At 44.1% G+C, this 26,420-nt stretch overlaps 1 protein-coding gene across 19 annotated transcripts in view; it reads left to right on the forward strand.

Annotated features, from left to right (window-relative positions):
- Positions 1 to 26,420, forward strand: part of FBRSL1 (fibrosin like 1) — a 617,089-nt gene that overhangs the window by 509,150 nt on the left and 81,519 nt on the right. Inside the window, exon 1 of one of the 19 annotated variants that reach the window (XM_040416294.1) lies at positions 24,612 to 24,910. The exons of the other annotated variants lie outside the window; for them this stretch is intronic. Coding sequence (XP_040272228.1) covers positions 24,815 to 24,910 — 96 coding nt within the window. The 5' untranslated portion in view covers positions 24,612 to 24,814. Of the gene's footprint in view, positions 1 to 24,611; positions 24,911 to 26,420 lie in introns of those variants that run through there. 19 annotated transcript variants of the gene reach the window in all.

Consider the following 26,420-nt stretch of genomic DNA (forward strand, 5'->3'; position numbering starts at 1 on the left):
TTGACATGGGCAATGAGCGCAATCAACAATATAACGTAAGTCGCTGTTCGTTTACTTCTTTTTACACAAAGCAGTTCTCTGCATCGTATGTGCCCAAATGATCCTTTTTGATTCATTTTGGTTACACAGCCAGTGCTTTTGATTATATATTTATATATATATATATATATATATATATATATATATATATATATGAAAGATTAGAGCTTTGTCATTTGATCAGCGGACAGTTTACTCGGGGCAGTTGTTTGAAATGATTATTCAGATGAACATTGATCCACTTGATCATTTGCCCATGTAAAAGGGTCATGGCAGCATGTCATCTGCCAGACCCGGGCGGGAGACATACATGTGTAGTAAAGGTGTTGTCCTGTGATGGCTCCTTTTAGTGTCTTTGTCTAGTCGCAGCATGTTCTCCTCACAAAACACCAGTAGACATCTTAAGTGAGTCCTTTCGATCTTTTTTATGGCAGGTAGGATTCATTTCTGCATTACTCTGAAAGCCTCACCCTCTCTTGCCGACATCTATTGATAATCAACCATGCAGAGGCTTTTTTATAATAGTGTATTATTTACGTATTATTTATAGTGTGCATCTTCTTCAGCTGCTTAAAACACAGCACCAAAACTTCGCTGCGGTCTCGGCCCCCCTCCCTCTCCCCATTTCTCTCCACCCCTCCTTCCCGTTCCTGCTCTCTCCAAAGAGTTGTCAGAAAATTCGTTCCACATCTGTAGAGAGAAAGAGAGGTGTAAACTGCCAAGAAGTGTTTTTAATGATGGCTGGAGATAAAAGCTGCCAGATGGCAAGCACTGCTGGGGCTGCGGTTGGTATTTAACTGCTTTTTTATTGGAAAAATATGGGGTGAAAAATTGTGTGGGACTCATTAGGCAGCCTGCTGTGATTGTGATCAGCCCTGCCAATCTGTTCAGTATGGCAGCGTTCCAAGCAGCCACACATTTTTAGCAGTGTCTTGTAATCGACAACTTGGAGCGGGTCACGTTTTTTTTCTTTTCCCTTTGCTTTTCTGTCTTTAAGTCGCATGTGCCTCCTTCCCACATCACTTTACCTGCCAGTGAAGAAACAAAGACAGATTACGCATTTTTTTGACCAGTCTGGACTATTATACTGTTTATTTCTCTTTTGAATTGAAATTCCTCTCCCTGGGAAAGAGCAGTGCATATTTTTCTCTTTTTGCTTCTATTTGTCTAAATGTTCATATTTCCATCTTCCCAGTCGTTATATTTGGAACAAATGAATAAACCGTTAGTCACTTTGCTTTTCAGTAGAACTGATACCCTAAGCTAGTCTCGGTCCCCCTTGGAGCTGTCGGCTCATCTACCCCTATACAATTCTGGTCTGCATTTCACCTTCTGTTGTATCTGAACTGCATGTTGAGAGTCAGGTAGGTCCATATAAATAAAGCGAGGCACAGTAGGTTGTGTCATTGAAATGTACAGATTCTTACCCAGGGACGACTCCTCCCGCTTACAATGGGCATCCCAGGAGAGCACTAAGATTATGAAGGAATTCTCTGAGGCCATTACTGGGAAGAGGGAAAAGGCTTCGCTACAGACAGCTTAATGGACTAATTTGTAACTCGAAGAGCAGGAGAAATGAGTTGCTGGCTGCGTTTTAATTTGACAGCGAGAGGCAGAACGAATGTGAAATGGGTTGACAGAGCAGGAGGATCTCGGAGAGGGAGCACCACCGTGGCATGGGGGCAGGGCTGCTTCCACAAAAGGCAGGAGGAGAAATCTGACTGCACATATTAACCCGTTCCATCCGAACGCCGGAAATGGGGGTTATTCAAAACCCGCACAGCCATTCTAAAGTATAAATGCAAATGGGTTACAGATTAGAGAAACTGTATTATTTTATGTAGCTTCATCTTGAATATTTACCCTTTATATACCACAGTAAAGTCATATAGCTAGTGCCCTGCCTGCAAACATATCCTGAATTCATAAATGGTCTTCTATAGTGTCTATTGCTGGTAAAGACAACCAAAGATGTAACAAATTATTGAACGCAAAACTGGTCCAAAGATTTTATCGTCACTTCTATTGTTTAATTTAATTTATTGTCCAATGCACGATGCTGTGTTCAGTGTGTCATCACAACCCAGCCAGATACATGCCCGGACTGTGGTAAACAGCTTATGTATTTGGAAACCAGTATGACTTTGTATCCCAGTAATGCACTATTACGTTCCCGGTGGCGACACAAAATAGCACAAGTCCAAGGTCATTACATTGTTTCTTTCTTATTTTCCAGTGCAGAGTATGGACTAATAATGTCAGTTTTGTAGCTTTTACACAAAATGCACTCTCAGTTCATTTGAAGTACAGTATCAGCGTGAAGGAGGACACGTTCCTTTTCATTGTCGCATGATGAAGAATAGGGAATACTGACATAGCATGAAGGCATTTTATCTATCGGAATAATCAGATGATCCCCACAAATGGCAAAAGAATGGGAAAAAAAACTCCTTCTGTTCTCCTTGTGAAATGTCCTTTCTCAGAATGGCATGGACTGCATAGATAACATTTATGTAGAGTCTAATTCTTCAGGGTCACCATGGTAACTATTGAAATGTTTTACAATTCAAAAGTGAAAGGACAATGAAGTAGAAGTTAGATATGTTGGATGAGGTGATCAGACCCAAAAACAGGAATAAAGTGTTAAAAATAATGATGATGGGTTTATAGAATACATGAAGACAGTTTTCCCTGTTCTACGGGGCTCAATACGCAAAAATAGAAGAAGGGCAGTGCCCAGCATGCATAGTGTAGATATTGTGTGCCTCACACAGCGTGAATGCTTTTCATTGAACATTAACAGAGACAATGAGGGGTATTATTGAAGTCTGTTATTCTTGAATCTTCGTTGCCATAATTTGCATCACATGCATCTAACGTTGCATGCTGTTTGATACATTTGGCACATCTTCAGATATGTCTAGAGACGATAACCCTCCCTACTGGAGTGACATTGCAAATCTGGCATATACCTCCCAGCCTAGCTAACTACACCCACTTTTTAAAAGGGGGGAGAGCAATGTAAAGTCACAAATGTTGTATGTGAAAATTAGCAGCTTTTTTTTTATACCAGAAATATGCCTCCATGAAAAAAGTCAGTCATAGAAATTGTACTCTAATTTATAAAGCAGTCACATTTGTACCAGGTTCCTTGAAAAATTGTGCTATTTCTGGGGGGAAAATACCTTTTTTCTAATCTTGGACTATGGCAAGCTAGCCACAGACTTTAGACAACCGCTGACCACGTGCATGCAGACTGGCATTTCAACATGCCCAATCTTTTTTCTTTTTGGGAAATGAAAGGAAGCAGCATAGCCCCCTATATCAGTAGACCTACATGCTTGACCAGTCTGTTTAAGGGTGTTTGGATGATATAGTTGTTGGCCAAAGGAAGGCCTAAAAGCACTGCTTGAACATTAGAAACCTTCCATAATACAGTGCCATACAGAGACACCAAGCTTTATCCATTGGCCTCCATTCACTACTGTGTATGACCTAAGCTGCAATGTGGTTCTAAAAGACTCTCTGTGTATTGAAAAGCTGGGCATGATGGTATTATTGATGTACTTACAGGCTGCATCCTAAAACATTGTCAGGGCACATTATGTAAATAATGCAGATTTTATTAACCCTTTTCAGCCACCTGTTGACTATATATGTCCAGGCAGTTGTCCTTTATCTCTACACAGACATTTTAAAATGAGACCACAGCTGAGCGCTAATTCTGCAGCTGCAGGAGTGGGGAGCCGGCTGTCAGTGACAGCAGAGCGCCGTATAGAGAAGGCAGCGACATTTTTTCACTGTCCCTGCCTTTCTTATTGCACAGCACTGAGCAATGCCATTTCCTGCCCCGATCCCAGTGGTCATGTGATCACCAGAGGCCAGAAGTCTGCACGAGCAGTGCTGTACAACCACTCTGGGGGCTGTAGTCTCCCTGTAACTGGGGCTACTAGAGAAATCAGCAATTAAAAAAGAATGGTAAGGTTAAATGACCTTATAGGGGTACAAAGTATAAAATAAATAGCAACCATAACCCATATATTAAAATGCACATAATGGAAAGGGGACATACTAAAAATAATATATTTTAGCTGCACATTGTGCCTAATTTTCCCCCTTTTTAAATTTTTCTTTAAAAAAAACTAAAATAAAAATTACAAAATAAAGTATGACTTTAAAAGGGCATAAAAAGTATTTACATCACAGAACAGAAAAAAAAGTTATGGCTTTCAAAGACGAATGCACAATTTTTTTGGGGGGAAAATACGCTGGGTATTGAACTGGTTAATAATTGTGAAATAAAAAGAAAGCAATTAAATACATGTTGCGATATAGAGCCCCTCTGTTTGAGGCGGAAGGCTGTTATTGAATGGTCAACAAGTGAGCTGCTGTGAAGTGTGTAGTCCTTATTTAACTCCCGTGCTGACAGCTGTCACCGACACCGCCATTGATGCCTATAAGTGAATGCTTCTTGTTTTTTGTTTTTTTTTATTTCGTTTTTTTTTTCCTCCTCTTCATTCACTGCTACCCCCAGGGTTCTGTCCTTCATCTTGTGTGTGTATGGTATGTCTAAATCCTCTATACAAATTGGTGATCTCCAGGAAGTCCCAGTGGGGCTTATTACTGCCTGCAGGGCAGGGAAGATCATTAATAGCACTGTCAGCCAAGGCCGCCAGTTAAATTAATCCATCTCCTTCATTAGCACAGCCAGGCGGGGTTGGCTTTGTCTGAAAGCAAGGAGAGCAGTGAGATCTGGAAGCATAAACTGGGGTGGAGCATTCACCATTTATGTTCAGAATAATCCTGGTATAGACAGAATAGATTATACATCCTTCAGAATGGAGCTGGCCACACACTAGTCGTGGGTGGTGGACAGCAGTACGGTGACTAGTTGCTGTGAATAGGTTGTCATTTTAGACATTTACCCCTTACATCACCAGCAAAGATTGCCAGCAGTGCATAGACTGATGTCTTGTTCTGTGACCAAGGCAGAAGCCAGAATTGTGGTCCCAGCACTCGGAGCGTGCCCAGTGGAGCTGCCCAGTCTTTTGTTGACTTTCCAATTAGGCCAAAGACTGCACCTGGCAGCCACCAAAAATACACTTAAGATACCTGTCTTCAGTCAGCGGGTCACATTCTTTGCATGTCATGACAAACTGCAAACAGTCGGCAACAAATGGTATTAATTGCCCTTTTCAGCCATCTAAAGTCACCAATTTATATCCAGCTTCAGGGCACAACATGCGCTGATGATAGAAGCGGTTTCCAGCACTATCACTTATCATTAAAATAGGCCGTCAATACTTGATCCTTGGGGTGGGACTCCTGAGACGCCTGCTGATCAGCTGAAAAATGGGACTGAGCTACAGAACTAGACACAGCCCCAATAATTCAGCTTTATTCAGCTATAGTCCCAGTTTTACGGTACATTATTGGAAACCTCATGTGTGTTGGTCCTATGTTCACATGTGCCCACATTGCTGAGAAAAATAGATTTTAACACATGCAAAAGAGCTATTCAGAGCAATTGGGGCGTTGCCATTCCACCTAGAGGCTCTGATCTCTCTGCAGTTGCTGCACCCTCTCCACTTTGAAAGGACCAGGTGTGATGACATTTTCGCTGCCTGGTCATGTCAATCAAAGTGCAGAAGGCACTGCAGATGCAGAGAGAGCAGAGCCTCGAGGTCTAATGGAAACGCCCCCATTGCTCCTAGAGGCTAATTTGCATATAATAAAACATCATTTTTCTCAGCAATGCAGGCACATATGACCATGGGACCAACACGGATGTCTTCAGCTGCAAAGTGCACATGTAACAGATCAGCCAGTGTCATAGGTACAAATCTGCTGACAGATGCCCTTTAAAATTATTAACACAGTTGTGCTCTGTCAAGACATACAGTGAAGCTTAGTAAATACTTATGATTGCCTTAAAACTATTTTAAATGCATAAACACATGTAAATATATACCTTATAATTCTCATCTTCACACATATCAGTTCCACAAAAATAATAAAATGTGTTAGTCTAGAGCCATGTTAAACTTATGCTGCCACCCACCTGTTTAGTCAACAGCCGTGTCTCCCACCCATCCCCAAAACACCTGCACACTGGACTTGGTTCTGAAGGTAAGAAAACCGCTGCCAGATGTTTCTGCTAGCAGCTTATCTCCATAGAGAATGAAAGGATCAGGCATGTTAAAATCCAAAAGCCCAATCCATATCTCCCTGACATCTTTCTTTGACTGCAGAGTCTGGTTCCCATATATACATTATAGATGGTGGGCCTATATACACTCACCTAAAGAATTATTAGGAACACCATACTAATACGGTGTTGGACCCCCTTTTGCCTTCAGAACTGCCTTAATTCTACGTGGCATTGATTCAACAAGGTGCTGATGGCATTCTTTAGAAATGTTGGCCCATATTGATAGGATAGCATCTTGCAGTTGATGGAGATTTGAGGGATGCACATCCAGGGCACGAAGCTTCCGTTCCACCACATCCCAAAGATGCTCTATTGGGTTGAGATCTGGTGACTGTGGGGGCCATTTTAGTACAGTGAACTCATTGTCATGTTCAAGAAACCAATTCGAAATGATTCGAGCTTTGTGACATGGTGCATTATCCTGCTGGAAGTAGCCATCAGAGGATGGATACATGTTCTCATTCTGTTTACGCCAAATTCGGACTCTACCATTTGAATATCTCGTAGGAAATCGAGACTCATCAGACCAGGCAACATTTTTCCAGTCTTCAACAGTCCAATTTTGGTGAGCTTGTGCAAATTGTAGCCTCTTTTTCCTATTTGTAGTGGAGATGAGTGGTACCCGGTGGGGTCTTCTGCTGTTGTAGCCCATCCGCCTCAAGGTTGTGCGTGTTGTGGCTTCACAAATGCTTTGCTGCATACCTCGGTTGTAACGAGTGGTTATTTCAGTCAACGTTGCTCTTCTATCAGCTTGAATCAGTCGGCCCATTCTCCTTTGACCTCTAGCATCCACAAGGCATTTTTGCCCACAGGACTGCCGCATACTGGGTGTTTTTCCCTTTTCACACCATTCTTTGTAAACCCTAGAAATGGTTGTGCGTGAAAATCCCAGTAACTGAGCAGATTGTGAAATACTCAGACCGGCCCGTCTGGCACCAACAACCATGCCACGCTCAAAATTGCTTAAATCACGTTTCCTTCCCATTCTGACATTCAGTTTGGAGTTCAGGAGATTGTCTTGACCAGGACCACCCCCCTAAGGGCTCTTTCACACCTGCGTTCTTGTCTTCCGGCATAGAGTTCCGTCGTCGGGGCTCTATGCCGGAAGAATCCTGATCAGGATTATCCTAATGCATTCTGAATGGAGAGTAATCCGTTCAGGATGCATCAGGATGTCTTCAGTTCCGGTACGGAACGTTTGTTGGCCGGAGAAAATACCGCAGCATGCTGCGCTTTTTGCTCCGGCCAAAAATCCGGAACACTTGCCGCAAGGCCGGATCCGGAATTAATGCCCATTGGAAGGCATTGATCCGGATCCGGCCTTAAGCTAAACGTCGTTTCGGCGCATTGCCGGAGCCGACATTTAGCTTTTTCAGAGTGGTTACCATGGCTGCCGGGACGCTAAAGTCCTGACAGCCATGGTAAGTGTAGTGGGGAGCGGGGGAGCAGTGTACTTACCGTCCGTGCGGCTCCCCGGGCGCTCCAGAGTGACGTCAGGGCGCCCCAAGCGCATGGATCACGTGATCCATGTGATCACGTCATCCATGCGCATGGGGCGCTCTGACGTCATTCTGGAGCGCCCCGGGAGCCGCACGGACTGTAAGTATACCGCTCCCCCGCTCCCCGCTCCTACTATGGCAACCAGGACCTTAATAGCGTCCTGGGTGCCATAGTAACACTGAAAGCATTTGGAAGACGGTTCCGTCTTCAAATGCTTTCAGTACACTTGCGTTTTTCCGGATCCGGCAGGCACCTCCGGCAACGGAAGTGCATGCCGGATCCCAACAACGCAAGTGTGAAAGAGGCCTAAATGCATTGAAGCAACTGCCATGTGATTGGTTGACTAGATAATTGCATTAATGAGAAATAGAACAGGTGTTCCTAATAATTCTTTAGGTGAGTGTATATCTGATGTGTATAATAAAATACTATTGGGATGGATCACAGTACCCAGAAGGTAACTGTAATGCCGTTATGAACACCCACATAAATATATTGTAAAAGGCAAGAAATGATTTACACGTGTACATTGTGGTTTGTACAGACAGACACGGATCTATACTGGTAAAGTACAGGAAGGGTTGTGCCCATAACATGTGTTGAAGGCTTTTCTACATCAAAGTGTATGCCTTTCTGACCTCATTTCCCTTAAAATCTTGCTGCTTGTCTCCTTTCCCTCCACAAGACCTGCTATAAACAAGTAATTGTTTTCCTGAAGGAAGTAAGATAAAATGCACAGCTTTATTTCTGAGCCAAATCCTCAGCAGGAGGAAACGCATACACACATTTATCCACCTAAAGCCCAAAGCCTGCGTCCGAACAAGCTTTCACATAGCTTACAGAACTGGCCTTACTGGTGCCAATAAACACAAATGTGAGGATGCTCTTTACAAATGCTATCCAGGTTCTCAACTGGAAAATCACATCACTTCCTCATAGGCTGAGGCAATATTACTGTATGGGGATTTGTTTTCCCCAACAATGGCGCATGAATTTATGAGCAGTTCAGACATAGTAATTGATATTTATGTGAATGCATCAATGTAGCACATTCATTCCAAGTAGTATATCCACTATATTTTGGATCTTTAATAATACTTTGTAGACTGTTGCTGGTTCCTTGGCAACTTAGGCTACTTTCACACTGGCGTTTTGGCTTTCCATTTGTGAGATCCGTTCAGGGCTCTCAAAAGCGGTCCAAAATGGATCAGTTTGCATTCTGAATAGAAAAGGATCCGCTCAGAATGCATCAGTTTACCTCCGTTCCGTCTCCATTTTGCTTTGGAGACGGACACCAAAAGGCTGCTTGCAGCGTTTTGGTGTCCGTCTGATGAAACTGAGCCAAACGGATCCATCCTGACACACAATGTAAGTCAGTGGGGACGGATCCGTTTTCTATGACACAATCTGGCACAATAGAAAACAGATCCGTCCCCATTGACTTTCAATGAAGTTCATGACGGATCCGTCTTGGCTATGTTAAAGATAATACAGACGGATACATTCTAAACGGATGCAGACGGTTGTATTATCTGAACGGATCCGTCCATGACTGATCTGCACAAAACGCGAGTGTGAAAGTAGCCTAAGACACGTGCAAGTTTAGTGAATGGATATCGATAGATTCTCATTCATGGTCATTCTTTTTGCAGAAATTTTATATCATACTGAAAATGGAGGTGAATCTTCACATCTGTTTCTGGATCCAAGTGAAGCTTCACCTTGAACCTCATGTACACGATTGTTTCAGGATCCATAGCAGTTACATGTTATGATTCCTTGATATGGCGCCATTGTTATCCTGCAGAGATATGAAAAAGAAAATTGTGGCATGCTCCATCAGATATTGTATAGATGAGGATTTTTCCCTTTAGAAGTTAATGAAGGCTAAAACATCTTATCTGTGCGTATTGATACTTGTGAGAAACGTGCATACATATACTCTATGAATACTATGAGATATTTATCCCTAAACCTACAGGGTGCATCAGTGGGAAAGACAGCTTGAAACAATTTGTTCCTCTGTTTTTATACAGTACTTGTACATGTAAACATGCTGGCTGCCTATAGCTGCCACCAGAGGGAGCTTAGGAGCTTCCTGCATACTGGTTTTAAACAGAACCCGTCACCGTCAAGGGGTCTGAATTCAAGGTCCTCCAATATGTTGGCCTCACCAAGGGCAGCATAACGAAGTGACAGACCCACTGATTTTAGCGGTCTGTCACTTCTGTGATGGCAGTCAGCACTTTTAGAAGCCGAACCCTGCAGCACGCACCAGCAGTGTCAGACTAGGGACCACTAGAGGAACTGATTCTGGGGCCAACCCTTTAGCTATATGGAAATATCAGCTGATGTCCACATGGGACATAAATGCTGCAGATTTGCTGCATGCAAATCTGTGGCGGGAAGTCCACAGTGATTATGTATCAGCAAAGTGGATACTATTTTAAGAAATGTCATACACATGCCTTAAATGGAATTCACAGCATGAATTGGACTGAGGTATTTTTTCACTTCCATCCCATACATCAATATTGTGGACCATCAAGGGGTCTGAATGCCAGGTCCTTAACCGATCATCATAATGAAAGGAACTCCATCTCCCTGCAAGTCATGCACCCCATTTTTCTTGTTTACTCAGACCGAAGGGCTCCTCCATATGATGGCTGTTCAGACATATGTAGATGGATATATGGAAGTAGAACTCACAGGAGTGCTGTGGCCTCTTCAGTGTCGTGATCGGTGGGGGCACTGGACTCCCACTAATCAGACATTTATAGCTGAAATTCCAACAGGAATTGATATGTTGTGCAGGCAGCAAGATGATAAGTTTGAGGGACACAGCAATGTAGAGGAAGTGGGGACAGGGAAGACGTTGCATGCAGTCCTATGTAACACCAAAGATAACACAGTGTTAACTCTCTGAGTACAGATAATGAAGCAGATGTTACCTATAATTTCCACCCAGTAGGGGGGGCTCTCTGGTCGCAGTGAATGGTCTGGCTGAGACAGTTAAGCAAACAGGAAGTTAGAATTATATCCAGAAAACCATACATCCATTTTTTTAATACAAAAATGACATAGAATATTCACATATAGGTTGCTAATGTGTGATTTAAAAAAACAAACAAAAAAAAACTATGGATATGTCCCTTTAATACAATAAACGTGCGTTAAGGAAAATGTGTAGTAAAAACAAGATGTTACTGTTTTGTATTGTAAAATCTGAAAGCATGAAACATGTTGTTATCACTTTTGGTAACACTTCTGAGTCTTCACCTCACCTATAATTGTAAAGAGAGATGTTGAGATCACAACTTTTGGCAACGCTGATAACAGTGCATTTATAATAAAGCAAGTTGGAACCTGTGCCATAATAAATGAAACACAAATAAAAAGGCTTTGGCCCTAAACTACTGCTGCTTGTAAATCGCAGTCATCTATTGAAATGTCACTTTACAATTAGGGTGTCGTGGATGCAGACCTTGGCCAATCAGGTCAAGAGGCAGCTAGCTATACTTTATAGTGTCTAGGAGCCCTAAACAGGTGTGATTACATTGTGTAGTGATGATGGCGCCATTGTGATAAAAGAATAACAGCTTAATTACTTACTGAATTTGATATTGAGGGAAACTTTCTGAAGTATTGTATTGTAAGCCGGTCTTTATTCCCCTTGTGCTGCCAGTGACTGCACCAAATTTACACAGAGCTGCATGCTTCTCATATGTCTGGCCGCGCGACACACTTAAATCTACGGCAGCCTCCTACCTGACATTTATTTAAGTCTTTATTTCCGCCAGAAAACTGTCGTGATTAAAGATAAATGTGTCAGGCCTGCTGCGGCCCCTGCCCCCTTTTATTGCCATTTCTGAAAAGTGATGTAAAGAGGGAAATGTCTCAAATTTTGCTGCACAAATGGCATGGAACAAAATTTTCAACCTGTTTATGCCACAAAAGTGGCATAAATAGAGAAGTAAATGCCCCCCTGAATTTTTTGTTATGAGAGCAGAAATACTGCCACCCATGTGAAACTTGCCTTAGAAGATGGGGAAAGATGAGCATTATGCAGTGTTACTAGACTTGAAATATGTGCAGGGCCAAAGAATTCAAACCTATCGGTAAATAAGCCCCTGCCCTCTCCAGATGTGCAAACACAGAGCAGGCATCAAATGAGAGCCATATGGATGCTTAGAATTTATGCCATTGTTAACACCAGAGGCTTGTCCTTCCTGTCTGGTTAGTGGAGGAAGGATACAAAATTGGTCTCACAACATATCCAAACCAAACGTGTCTGAGAAGATAGGGCCTTCAGTTATTTAGCTAAGGAAATAGTGAAAGATTTATTAATAACCTCGGGTGACTTAAATAACTCTAGTGGTTTCCATATGTGACCCAGAGAACAACTCTCCTTTGGCCGATTAGACTTCAAACTTCTGCTGACCTTGTTGGTTTTAACTGCTCTCCAGGATAATTCCCAGAGGCAGTCCTTGTAAAAACAACAAGACCAAGATATCTGTGAGTCTGTGCTACAACACGTGTAACCTGGTGTGCTATACATCATACTAATTCAGGCTTTTTTTTACTACTATTTTGAACATTATCTCCTGTGTAGATCTTGAAATTTCTGCGCTCTTTCGATAATGCTGGCCATTACCTATATACAGGTAATAGAGACCGATTTAGAACCTTTCCTGCTGTCTGTTGGTGCCTTTTCATCAACACGAAAGGGCTTAACGGATTTCAATATCTGGATGAGTTTGTCATTTATTTATTTTTTTGCTCATTGTCATATTCATGATTGTGATTCTGGAGGAAGCTCAAATAGATTGCATCACAACATTGTCAGCCCAGGTCATAAAACATGGCAGAGTTCGATCTTCCAGTTCCTGTCGATTTATCGTTTAAGCCAGTGCCATTGTTGTCCTCAGTCTTTCTGTAAAGGGCAGCTGAGGCCCAAACTTGCATATATTACTGTATACACAAATGTTGCACATGACACAGTAGGAGTAGTGCACTCGATTTTGAGTGCCTTGTTAGGTTGCTATCAGGAAATAACCCTGCGGGTGTTTGTACTTGCATCATTACATAGATTTAGGGATTTAATGGTAATGGTAAATTTTTATCTGTATTAGGGCGCATGCACACGGCCATTGTTTTACACTGCATCCGTTCCGCATTTTTTGTAGGTAGGATGTGGACCCATTCACCTCAATGGGGCCATAAAAGATGCCGACAGCACACCGTGTGCTGTCTACATCTGTATGTCTATTTCGCGGCCCCGCCAAAAAAATATAAAAAAAAATTTGAACATGGCCTATTCTTGTCCACACAAAGGATAAGACAGTTCTATTATGGGCCGGACATTTCATTCCACAAAATGCACATTGCGCATGAGCCCTTAAATGTCCTGTATGAACTTGCCTCTAAGGCTAAGTTCACACGAACGTGTGTGATCCGTGGCCGTATTGCGGCCCGCAAATCGCGGGCCGCAATACACGGCCACAGTTCCGTGTGAATTCCGCATCACGGATGCGGACCCATTCACTTCAATGGGTCCGCTAATCCGGAATGGCCGCACGGGACGGGACCCCTCGGAAGCACTACGGAGTGCCTCCTGGGGTTACGTCCCGTTGTTCCGTTCCGCTAAAAGATAGAACAAGTCCTATCTTTTCGCGGAACGGCCGGATCGCGGACCCATTAAAGTGAATGGGTCCGCGATCCGATGCGGCTGACCTACGGCCGGCGAACAAGCATTGCGGCCCGCTATTTGCGGGCCGCTTCACAGGCACGGGTCACACACGTTCGTGTGAACCCGGCCTAAGGGGCATTCATTAAGGTCCCTCTACACAGGCCGGGAATCCTAAAGATAATTGCTAAGAAACGTTCATAGAAATAGGCGATTATCAGGTGGGCAATTGAATTCAATTTTGCGGACACAAAAATTATCGTTTACTGACAGCCGATCGTGTTGTGTAAACACAATCTGCTGGCGGCAAACAACGAGTCAGTGTGGGGAAGAGCAATGGCATTAGTTATCACTGCTCCCTATACTCTGGAGGAGATCGCTGCGTGTAAATGCAGAGGTCTCCGCCACCAGCAAGCTACAGATTATCGGGAAGGAACGCTTCCACCCTGACAGTCTGCTGCTCTGTGGTCCCATGTAAAGGGATCTTTAGGATAGGCGATCAATATCAGCTGACACCTGTGAGCCCGACTGATCAGCTGTTCACAAAACTCCATTCACTCGGCACCCGTACCGATAGTAGCGGCTGTGCTTGCTATTGTAATGTTGTCCCTTTCAAGTGAATAGGAGGGAGCCATCCCATTGAAATGAATGGGACGGAAGACTTGTAATTACACCTGCTTACTGCTGCAGTTGCGACGGCAAACAGGAGAAGGCCGAATGCACACGGCCGTGAGCGGTCCGTAGTATGCCGGGCTGGATTTCTGCTGACAGCAGGAGCGCACGGCGCCATTGGTTGCTATGACGCCGTGCGCTTCATGCCGCCGCTGCACTAAAGTAATACACTCGTATAGATCATACGAATGTATAACTGTAGTGCAGCGGCCGAACAGTGAGGAGAAGGCAGTGCTCAAACAGCCAATTGGCGTGGGTGCCAGGAGTCAGACACCGCCAATCTGATATTGATGACCTAGGTCATCAATATAAAAAATAGTGGACAACCCCTTTAAGGTAGCGGCCAAAGTAGTCTTACTTGCAGAGCCATTGGCTACTATCCAGTCAGTCGTGGCAGACATTTTTACATGTGCATTCTTTTAGCGGCTTCGTTGAGCGAAGTGCGCATGCGCATCAGCCGGCGCATGCGCACTTCTCTCAACAAAGCCGCTGCCAGGAGTCCACGGTGCATCAAGCTGAGCCTAGTGCGCAGGCGCGGGGTCTGGCAGAGGGACGGGTAGGATTGCGGAGGTGGCGCTGGGCATCGGACGGCGAGGGGTGCGGCCGGGCACCCTGTATTAACGGACCTCCCCTTGGGCACCTTAAGTGAGTGATTGACAGGTTATAAAAACCTGTTTTTTGTGCAAATAGAGCCACAGTGAAGTTTAATAATGCCAGCTTAGGATTCTTATTATTACTCCGGACATGAGCATATGTTTAGGTTATAGGGGTAAAATCTCATGACAGAATCCCTTTAAGGCCAGGTTCACATGACAGTATGGTTTTCTGTTCTTCTCATCCATCAGAAGAACAGAAAAATAAACCCAAAAATTTATATCCTGTATTTTAAGCATCCGTTATGCTCAGTTATGCACATTTTGCATCTGTTTTAGCCATATCTGCCTGAGATACGTTATTTTAGACTGGAAAAAATACTTTTTTCCATCTAAAATAACGCAACTCAGACGGAAATCACTAAAATGGATGAAAAATGTTCATAACTGAGCATAACGGATGGTTAAAATACAGGATCCGTTTTTTTTTTTGTTTTTTTTTCTTCTGTTCTTCTGACGGATCCAAAGAACGGAAAGCTAAACGGTTATGTGAACCTGGCCTAACGCATATTTTTTCTGAAATCTTATGAAGAAGTCTGTGGGAAAAGCACCACTGATCCAAAAAGATGCAACAGAACATCAGAAAAATGACAGACATAAAAAGAAATGTTTGCAGTGCGTTTTATATTTCACTATAGACATTGGGCCATAGCATGTTGAACAAAAAAAAAGGCAAGAAAAATGTGTCAAACAGCATTTTCTCCAAAACACCTTGTGAAACCACCACTAGGGTATAGCGACATGTGGCAGGTCCACTAATGATTTCCTGGACCAAGTGGTTCAGATTTTAGTGTGGAAAAGCAGCGGCTTTGCCACAGATTTCACCCTCTGCGTGGCAAGGGAAAAAAATCTGCAGCAAAATTTCACAACTTAAATGACCTGCAGTGTGGATTTGGTTGCAGAAATTTTCCACATCATGTAGATGAAATTTATAAAAAATCTTATCTACTTAGCTGCTACAGTAAATGTTATGGAATTTCCACCTGCAATTCTGCTGCAGAAAATCGGCAATTTACACATCGCGTGTGACCGTACACTAAGGCCTCTTTCAGACGGGCGTTACGGGAACACCCACGATTTTTCCGCGCGAGTGCAAAAGATTGTAATGCGTTTTGCACTCACGTGAGAAAAATCGCGCATGTTTGGTACCCAAACCCGAACTTCTTCACAGAAGTTCGGGCTTGGGATGGGTGTTCTGTAGATTGAATTATTTTCCCTTATAACATGGTTATAAGGGAAAATAATAGCATTCTGAATACAGAATGCATAGTAAAACATCGCTGGAGGGGTTAAAAAATAAATAAATAATTATTTAACTCACCTTAGTCCACTTGATCGCGTAGCCGGCATCTCCGTCTGTCTTCATCTGTTCTCTGTGCAGCAACAGGACCTGTGGTGACGTCATTCCGGTCATCACATGATCCATCACCATGGTAAAAGATCATGTGATGGATCATGTTATGACCGAAGTGACGTCACCACAGGGCCTATTGCTGCACAGAGATCAGATGAAGACAGACGGAGATGCCGGCTACGCGATCAAGTGGACTAAGGGGAGTTAAATAATTATTTATTTATTAACCCCTCCAGCGATGTTTTACTATGCATTCTGTATTCAGAATGCTATTATTTTCCCTTATAACCATGTTATAAGGGAAAATAATAATGATCGGGTCTCCATCCCGATCGTCTCCTAGCAACCGTGCGTGAAAATCGCACCGCATCCGCACTTGCTTGCGGATGCTTGCGATTTTCACGCAACCCCATTCACTTCTATGGGGCCTGCGTTGCGTGAAAAACGCAGAATATAGAACATGCTGCGATTTTCACGCAACGCACAAGTGATGCGTGAAAATCACCGCTCATGTGAACAGCCCCATAGAAATGAATGGGTCGGTATTCAGTGCGGGTGCAATGCGTTCAACTCACGCATCGCATCCGCGCGGAATACTCGCTCGTGTGAAAGGGGCCTAAAGGCAAAAAGGTATATGCTTATCTGTAACTACATAATGTGTATGGCACCTCCCAACTTCTTGGTGGGCAAGTTTAGCTGTTGGTGTTTTTATAAAGAGAAGATCATTCCACCAAGAGGAAAGTAGAACTGAAGGATATAAAGTGAAAGTCTATTGCACATTATCTGTGTTGGAGATGTATTTAAAAATCTGCTGTAAAGTAGCCTTGTGTCTAGAAAGAGCATTGACGTTTCTCTGACTGCTGGACTCAAGTCCTCAAGTCTACCAAGCAATATCCTTTCCCCTCTATCTCCTCTCTTGCTCCCAGCATCTAATCAGGTTTCACTTCTTGTCGACTGTATTGATCTCCAGCTCTGGAAGATGCAAATTACCCCAGCTGCCAGGATTCAGGGTGTTTTATCATCAATGCAGAGTAATTATCTTTGGCTGCACTGATATTGGATTGTTAAGCCCGGGGATAATGCACCAGGTAAAGACATTTAGAAAGCAGTCCACCAAGGGGATTTGTGTAAATTTGATGGATAGAGTGAGAGAAGTGCTGCTGACGTGCAAGCCCCAGGGAACATATAGGGCTTCAAAGGGGTACACACTGAGTATATGTAGTACTGGAAACAGATAACAGCTATGCCTAAGGCCTCACTATCCCTAATGTGGACAGCCACCATACCAGTTTTCTCATGGTAATAACATGCATTTCAATGTAGATCGTCTGCACACTGGGTTACTTTAGAGTGAATTATTTCTATTTTCTTTCCCATATATTTACAGGTGAACTCTAGTGGTATCTAGCAACAGTCTAATGTTAAGTGTGGATTCGGAAGTGATAACTAGAACCTTGAAAATTTGCAATTTTATTGATCAGAGGCTTGTTTTGCCCATTTTAATACAATATAAATTTTAGACTTTAGTGTCTTAAATGGTGAAAATACAGATTGTTGAACTAAAAATAAATACATATTACTTAGTATTTACTGTATATCTACACCCAGATTTTATACAGAAAATGTGTCACACATAAGACCTCATGCCCACGACCATATCCATTTTGCGATGTGCGGTCCGCATATTTTTTTATTTTTTTGCGGAATCATTGAATTGCGCATTTTGCAAACATTCTATCTTTGCGGAACGGACATGCGGATTGCACATGGAGCAAACAGTGTGCTTTCCGCATCCATGTCCATTCTGCAAAATGATAGAGCCTGTCCTATACTTGGCCGCAAAATGTGGACCACAGACCCATTGAAGTCAACGGGTCCTCAAAAAATGCAGATTCAACAAGGACAGTATCTGCAAAGTACATACTGTCGTGTGCATGAGGCCTAATACTGACTAAAAGGTTACATACAAGGAATCCATTGTCCTTGTGGGCTGTGCTCGAGTAGTATAACATTCATATATTCCAAGAAATGACCAGTGTTTGTAAGACCAACCTTGGTTCTATGCGAGTGGATAAACAGAGTAGCTTGCCCAGTATATCCCTTAGGCCTCATGCACACGACAGTTGTTTTTCTCGGCCTCCGTTATGTTTTTTTTGTGGATAGGATGGGGACCCATTCATTTCAATGGGTCAGCAAAAAAATGCTGATAGTTCATCCGTTTGTGTTCCGCGTCCGTTGTCCGTGTTTCCTTTCAGCAAAAAAAAATAGTGCATGTCCTACTTTTTTCACATTTGCAGATAAGGATAGGCATTTATTACAAAAGATCTGTGGAAAAAAAATGGATCCTCCAAAAAAACGGATGCCGCATCCGTTTTTTTTGCGGACGCACAATTTGCGGATGCAAAAAACAACTGTCGTGTGCATGAGGCCTTATGTATAGGAGTAACACTAGCGGAGAAAGAAATGCACCAGTACAGGCAGCTGGAGTCTGTCATTCAGTGCAGAACAAGTGCATTTCCCATCATCACAGTCTGTTAATTCATGTACATTGGACACATAAATTAAAGATACAAGTTGCTCGAGACAGAATGAATGGTGGTTTTAGGCTTCATGGCCCTCTGCAATATGGAATATGGGTGTGTGCATGGCCCCATAGAAGGGCTATCTGCAAAACATGGAGATGGCAACACAGATGAAAAATACAGTCCTGCATGAAGCCTTACAGGGAGGCAATGGAGAATCATGGTATGATATACAACAACCTCCTCCTATGTACCATTCTACCAGTCTATTATATGGCATATGATTTTATATTCTGCTAGATTCGGCCCATCAGTGTTATGCGGTTATTAAGGGCTTCAAACTGTGAAAATGTCATCTGTTACAAGGACTTACAATGCGCCTTTTCTAAACCTCGCGTTGGCATTGTTACATTAGTCTTACAGTGAGTATACACCCTGTGTGGTTTGAAAAATCTGCAGTACATTTGCATTGTGTTCTCCACGGCATATCTCCACTAAATGATATGAAGGAGTTAAGGCTGACATATCTTCCCAGGCACCCAGTAGCACAAAAACACAGATGAACACTGATGCTGTGAAATGACAGGCGAGAAAGGCCACAGTTAATGCATTCGAGAGACAATGGCATGATTTGATTCCCCAGGATCCATACATACTGCTGTTATTTAGAAGGATTTTGCTGCCCCAGGCAAAAGCAATCAAACTCAAGGCAGCGCCCTCCCAGATCCTTGTTCCCTTTAATTGGAGACACAGCCCGGGATGCCCGCAGGCAACTGACAGCGTTTAAATGCAGAGTGTGCTGCGGAGGAATGTTCTAGAGAACAAAGCCGAGCACACTCCTTTGTGTTCTTGTTTTATTAGATTTTTCCCTTCTGTACTACGTGAAGGAGGATGGAAGGTGTAGGTTCATTATTACAGTATGACATGGGAGAAACACGGAGGATCAGGCTTTGATTTTTTTTTTCTCTTTCTTCTACATGTACATACCGTACATTCCTCTGTGCAGTCACCATTTCTGATAACCAGTAGCCCTGCCTTGCTCACATGTTACATACACAATTAGCTGTATTTCTTTAGGTAGTGTATCAGTTTGGAATTGTTTTATTATAGATTTTTGACAAATTGTAGGTTTTTCATAGTGTCTGTCAGTGTCAATGTGTCTGTGAAAATCCCTTACTGATGGCGGTCATACGAACCTATCTTCTAGGGCCGCTGTTCTTGAGACTGGTCGCTTACAGGAGAGCCTGTAAGTGATGTCAGCAGCCTCCTCCTAGGCGTACGCAGGAAAATGATGTGTACATGTTTAATTACCTCCCTGCCACAGAAGCAGTACTTTTATTTATTAATGCATACCGTCACCATGTCCTGGACTTGGTTTCTGCAGCTTCCACCATGGATACTGCTTCTGATCCAGAAATTCAGACCCTCGCACCATTCTGCAAGATATAAATTGTAGACTGACACTTTACAGCAGTTTTGTGAGCTGACCCATTTGCTGACGTGTACCTACAACATTGAAGGGGTTGTGTTCTTCTTTGCCACATGAAATCATGACTCCATTTAATCACATTGTTGTAAGCTCTCCTGACTTCAGTGTCTGACACAAGAACTACTTCCTATTACCATATAAGTTCTCATGTAGCTTTTCTCTTCATCTTCCAATCAAGTGTGTGGCAGTTTGCTAGGCTTCTTCTCCCCTCTTCTTCTTGTGAGCAACTGAAGTTCCTTGTCACTTTAAAAGGACACTACTAGAGATGAGCGAAATTCCACTTATGAAATTTGTTCACGCTTCGTTTGTTGGTAAAAGGTGAATTGTGTTATGGATTCCGTTACCACGGACCATAACGCAATTCTATGACGGAATGCATACCGGAACGCCTTAAGAGGCATTCCATTATTCATTCCGTCATAATAGAAGTCTATGGCATGCATAACGGATCCGTCCTGTTCCCGTTATGCATGAGAGGACTCCCCTGCATAACAGAAACATGACGGATCCGTTTTGCAGCCCATAGACTCCTATTATGACGAAATGAATAACAGAATGTCTCCAAAGGCATGCCGTTATGCATTCCGTCATAGAATTGTGTTATGGTCTGTTTTAACGGAATCCATAACGCAATTCACCTTTTACCACCAAGCGAAGTGTGAACGAATTTCAAAATATGAAATTCGCTCATCTCTAGACACTACCATCAAAAATGTTTTCTCATATTTTAACGACCTATATGTGAATATTCTATATAATTGGGGGGGGAAACGGATGAATGATTTTCTGGATATAATTTTTTAAAGTCACTCCATGTATTCTACTTCCAGTCCTGGCTTCTTTTACTTGACTATTCACTCCGACCAGAGAGAAGCCCCTTGTAGTGATTAAACTAGAGCATCACACTTTACACTGATAATGCAGTGTTCTTCTGTGGGCATTTTTATCTAGGCTCATCCAGAGAATAATAGAGCTTTCATACGGTTATCCCAATTCTACTAATCTACTATTTTACTAGCAGATAACATCTTTCCTTTGCTGCAGCAGTAAAATAACAATGGGATCCCTATCTATATAGGAGTTTTATCTTTTTGAGCTGACTGCTGCAGAAGGATAGTATTTTGTATTTAAAAGAAACATATCACAAAAAAACAACAACTATATGGGTCTGCATCCATCTGTGGAAACCACACAGAACGGCGGGCACATGTGTGTATGAGCCCTAAGAAATATACAGTGCTGCTGCTTCTGTCCGGATACGGCCTCCTGAGGCTTGTACACAGCCATACATTTGCTTTTTTTTTTTGCTGTGCAGCTCCACTGTGGTAACGAATGGTGTTGTCCAGTGATGCTCAACCTGCAGCCCTCCAGCTGTTGCAAAACTACAACTCCCAGCATGCCTTGACAGCCTACACCTAATTAGGGCATGCTGGGAGTTGTAGGGGCACAGGTTGAGCATACCTGGTGTAGTCGATGCTGCACAGGAGAGGTAAGTACAGATATATTCCTGAAGAGTGATGTGACCGTGTACTCCAGAAGGTTAATTTTATGTTATTTAAAGGGGTTCTGCACTTTCATTTAACTGAAGATCTAACCTCTGGATAGATCACAAGCTTCTGATCGGCGGGGGTCCGACACCCGGGACCCCCGCCGATCAGCTGTTTGAGAAGGCAGCGGCGCCGCGGCCTTCTCACTGTTTACCGCCGGGCCGCCTGCCCACTGACGTCAGGACTAGTATCAACTAGCGTGGGAGGGGCTAAGCTCCATTCAAGTGAACAGAGCTTAGCCGCGCCCACGCTAGTTGATACTAGTCGTGACGTCAGTGGGCCGGCGGTAAACAATGAGAAGGCCGCGGCGCTACTGGAGCGCCGCTTCCTTCTCAAACAGCTGATCGGCGGGGGTCCCGGGTGTCGGACCCCCGCTGATCAGAAGCTGATGATCTATCCAGAGGATAGGTCATCAGTTAAATGAAAGTGCAGAACCCCTTTAAGTAACATTTCTCAAAATGTCAGTTCCTTGTACATAGGATACTTCAATCTGATTTTTTTCCTGATTTTGTGAAAGCATTGAAACCTGCATGCCCGGGGCTGTAGGTCGAGCCATAAAGCCAGATCTGCAGGCAAAGATTAGGAGGGAAATCACCATCTGGAGGACTAATTGATGGTTCACTCCAAACCTTGATAACCCCTGAGCAAACTAATCCAGGCCTGCTAATCTGTAGTTTACACACCAAGTTGCCTAATGTGGCTGCTGACACCTCACAGCTGGCTGCCTCAGGACCGGACAGTGTGCCAGCTGCCAGTTCAGGGCACATGTGGTACAGCACAGCAGAATGTATGCACTTGTGCCCTGTATTAGGCCTCTTGCACACGACCGTATGTATTTTACAGTCCACAAAAAACTGATCCGCAAAAAATACGGATGACGTCCGTATGCATTCCATATTTTGTGGAATGGAACAGCTGGCCCCTGATAGAACAGTCCTATCCTTATCCGTAATGTGGACAGTAATAGGACATGTTTTATTTCTATGCAGAACAGAAACGGAATGCACACTGAGTAACTTCCATTTTTTTTGCAGACCCATTGAAGTGAATGGGTCCACAAAAACAATAGAACGGACACGGAAAGAAAATACTTTGTGTGCAAGAAGCCTTATGGCGTGTTTTCTCACATAATCCCTGGGTAACATCTATGATGCACACCAGGCCTACCTGACTGGTGCAAGCAGTCCACCTGGTGTCCATGTCAGTTGCCTGTATTGGGGAGAAGAGCTTCTGAAAGCCTGTCATCCCGCTCAGTTATTTATGGCACCTGCAGTTATGATGGCAATACTCTCTTAGGTCTGACTGTTAGAAATAACTGCATCAAACTGTAGTGTGAACTAGTTCCAAGGAGCCTGAAGACATTGTGCACAAAGGGCTCATGCACACGACCATATGCCCTCCCAGACATACGATGCGTGATCGGGTCAATGTCCTGGAGTGGCATAAATCATGCGCACAACATCATAGGTTATTATTGTCCCGCACTCATATGATATTATGAGTGCGGGCCAATAGCCCCATGGGCGGCCCGATGCGCACAGCATCATAGTAACCTATGATGCTGTGCGCTCCCGTGCGCACGAAGTATGCTGCTCCGGGACATATGGCCCGCTCAGGGACCGTTTGGCTCGGAGGGCATACAGTCGTGTGCATGAGCCCTAAGGCCTCTTGCACACAACCCTATGGCTTTTTCTGTTTTTTTACAGAACAGCTGGCCCCTGATAGAACAGTACTATCCTTGTCCGTTATGCGGACAATAATAGGACATGTTATATCTTTGAATGGAACGGAAAAATGGAAATACGAAAAAGGAAGGCATACGGAGTACATTCAGTTTTTTTTGCGGACCCATTGAAATGAATGGTTCCGTATACGAAACGGAAAGGGTTCATTCACACGAACGCTTGAAGCCCGTGCTGTGGACTGCAAATTGCGGTCCACAATGTACGGGCACCATCCGTGGGTCAGGCGCATGGGGATCGCAGACCCATTCACTTGAATGGATCCGCGAACTTTCCATTCCGCAAAAAGATAGAGCAAGTTCTATCTTTTTGTGGTGCGGAACCCCAGAAAGCACTCCGTAGTGCTCCCTTACGTTCTGCATCTCCGGATTTGTGGACCCATTGAAATTAATAAGTCCGCATCCGTGATGCGGAATGGCCACGGAACGGTGCCCGTGTATTGCGGATCCGCAATACAGCAACGGCCATCACACGTTCATGTGAACGAGCCCAAAAAAATGTTTGTGTGCAAGAGGCCTAAGGCCTCTTGCGCACGAAAGTTTGCGCCCCCTGGCCGTGCTGCGGCCCGCAATGCATGAATACCCACCGTGGGGCAGCGGATCGCGGACCCATTCACTTTAATGGGTCCGCGATCCGCTCATTCCGCAAAAAGATAGGACATGTTCTATCTTTTTGCGGAACGGAAGTACGCGACGAAAGCCCATGGAAGCACTCCGTAGTGCTGCCGTGGGTTTCTGTTATGAACCATTCCGCATCTCCAGATTTACGGACCCATTGAAGTGAATAAGTCACCATCTGTGATGCGGAATGCCCTCGGAATGGCGCCCGTGTATTGTGAGTCCGCAATATGGCCACGGAGCGCACACGTTTGTGTGAAAGAAGCCTAAGTGTGAGATTTATCAAAACTGGTGCCAAGGAAAACTGGCTTAGTTGTCCATAGCAACTACTCATTTTCAAAAGGGGCTCTGAAAAATGAAAGGTGGATTCTGACTGGTTGCTGTGGCAGCACTTGTTTTGATACATTTCCCCCAGCCTGTCCCTATCACGTGACCTGTACCTCAGACAATGCAGCACATCAGCCAGAGGCTGAGCCCGGTCCCCCAGCACACAGGCAGTTAATTCCTCTAGCAGCACGAACAGCGTGAGAGGCTGCTCATGCCTGCCTCTAGAGTGCAATCATGTTATCTGGGCTGGATTGGTCAGACCTGGAGGAGTTCGCTGTGAGCAGCTAGCAGCTAGCAGCGCGCACCGCATTCTCGTGTGATCGAGCAGCAGGAGCAGCCTTCTCTCCAGCAGTCCGGACTCTCCGGAGCCATGGACCCCAACACCTAATAAGTGAGCGATCCGTGCGTGTAGAGAGGTAGATGAGGAGCCCACTGCATGGTTACTGCGCTGGGATATGTGTGCTTGTGGATTTGCTGGAAGTCCAGAGATCAGAAGCAGCCTGGGAAGGCTCGTTCCTTGCTGTGCACCGGGGATCTGCTCTAGGGAGAGAGTAAGTTTGGATGTACGGTGCTCTGCTGCGTCTGCACAGCCGTGGGCTTTTCGCTTGGGGATTTATGGTTTGGGATTTACCCTTCTGGATCGCCTTGTGGATTATTGCAGCTGCCTGTGATCTCCGGGGTGCCGGACTGTACGGTAAGTGGCGCTGGGGTTTGTCTGTCTGTGACCCGGGTAATGCTCGGTACTGGGGCGGCTTTCCCTGGCCAGAGCCCTTCAATGTCAGGACTAGTCCTAGGTGTGGAGGCGCTGAAGTTAGCAATGCCAGGTTTACAACGATGTCCTTCAGCGCCTTCCGCACCCTTTATTGCCCGGGAGCCCCTGCCATCTTGTTCCCAGCAGGTTACAGAGGGTGAAATGAGCCCCTGATGGCCATCACAGGGCGTTCCTCTGCGGCCTCTGTTCTGTCAGCTATCCCAGATCACATGAAAGGTCAGATCATCCTCATGACACAGAAGAACATAGCAGGTGATTGATTATACTGCGATAACAATCGGAATGGAATATCTCCACAAGATGGTCAATAACACGGGGGCTGTGAGGGTGTGCAAATGAATGGACTTGTATGGGAGGCAAATGGATGCCAGAGACCTAGTCATGTCCTCATGCTGTTTTCCAGGCGGACAGTTTGTTTATACCTTCTTGTGTCTTGAAGCTGCAAGCTTAAGAAAAGCAGAAAAAAGAAAAAAAAGCCTAGGGGATGTTACTAATTTAATATGATCCTGTTGACCGACCAGACACTCCCTGGCCAGGAGCCAGAGGGTTAGTGGGTTGGCAGAACTGAAGCAGCCCTGGTGTCATCACTCCAGATGAAGAGAGCAGCACTGTTTTGGCACATTGTCTGCTTAGCTTAACCCCTTCTAGTGTGAAGTGTAATGTGCAGTTGTCAGGCTTCATAAACAAAGTGTGGGGTTACCGACCATCCACGGTACTCAGTGTGGAGAAACATGGATTTGTTGTTTGCAGCGTTTTGTTTTTTCATCTTTGTAGCAAAGGTAATAATGCGTGCTTCTATGAAGTCTGCTGCCAGAGGCTGAGAGATATCAAATCCAGTGACACCTCTCACCTTCCTGCTCAAAAGCTGCATGAGCACAAAATTGTATATCTCCTAGATGAGCCTGAAATCCTATCCCCAAGTCTCCCGCATATGAGCATTACATAGTCTGTGTGGTATGTAAGCTGTTATATTCTTACCTCTCCTGGAATCTTATTTACTTGCAAACATGGCGATGGTGAAAGGGGATGGAAACCTAATTTATCCTTCCACTGCCTGACTGCTGAATAGTCTGCAAATCTCATTATTGCCTTGTTCCACGGCATGACATAGCCCTCAACACAAACTGGACTTGACCGTACATCGGGTAGTCCGATCCCAACAAGCATTCCTACAGAAAAGAAATATGAATATACCATATGTAGAACAAATATTCTGATACGCATACAGTACCCATTGACAAATATATTGCTCCACAAATATTTTTATGTAAATAATCCAAATAAAATCA

The sequence above is a fragment of the Bufo bufo genome, chromosome 2 (genome assembly GCF_905171765.1).
Source record: "Bufo bufo chromosome 2, aBufBuf1.1, whole genome shotgun sequence".
In the NCBI taxonomy this organism is placed as follows: Eukaryota; Metazoa; Chordata; class Amphibia; order Anura; family Bufonidae; genus Bufo; species Bufo bufo.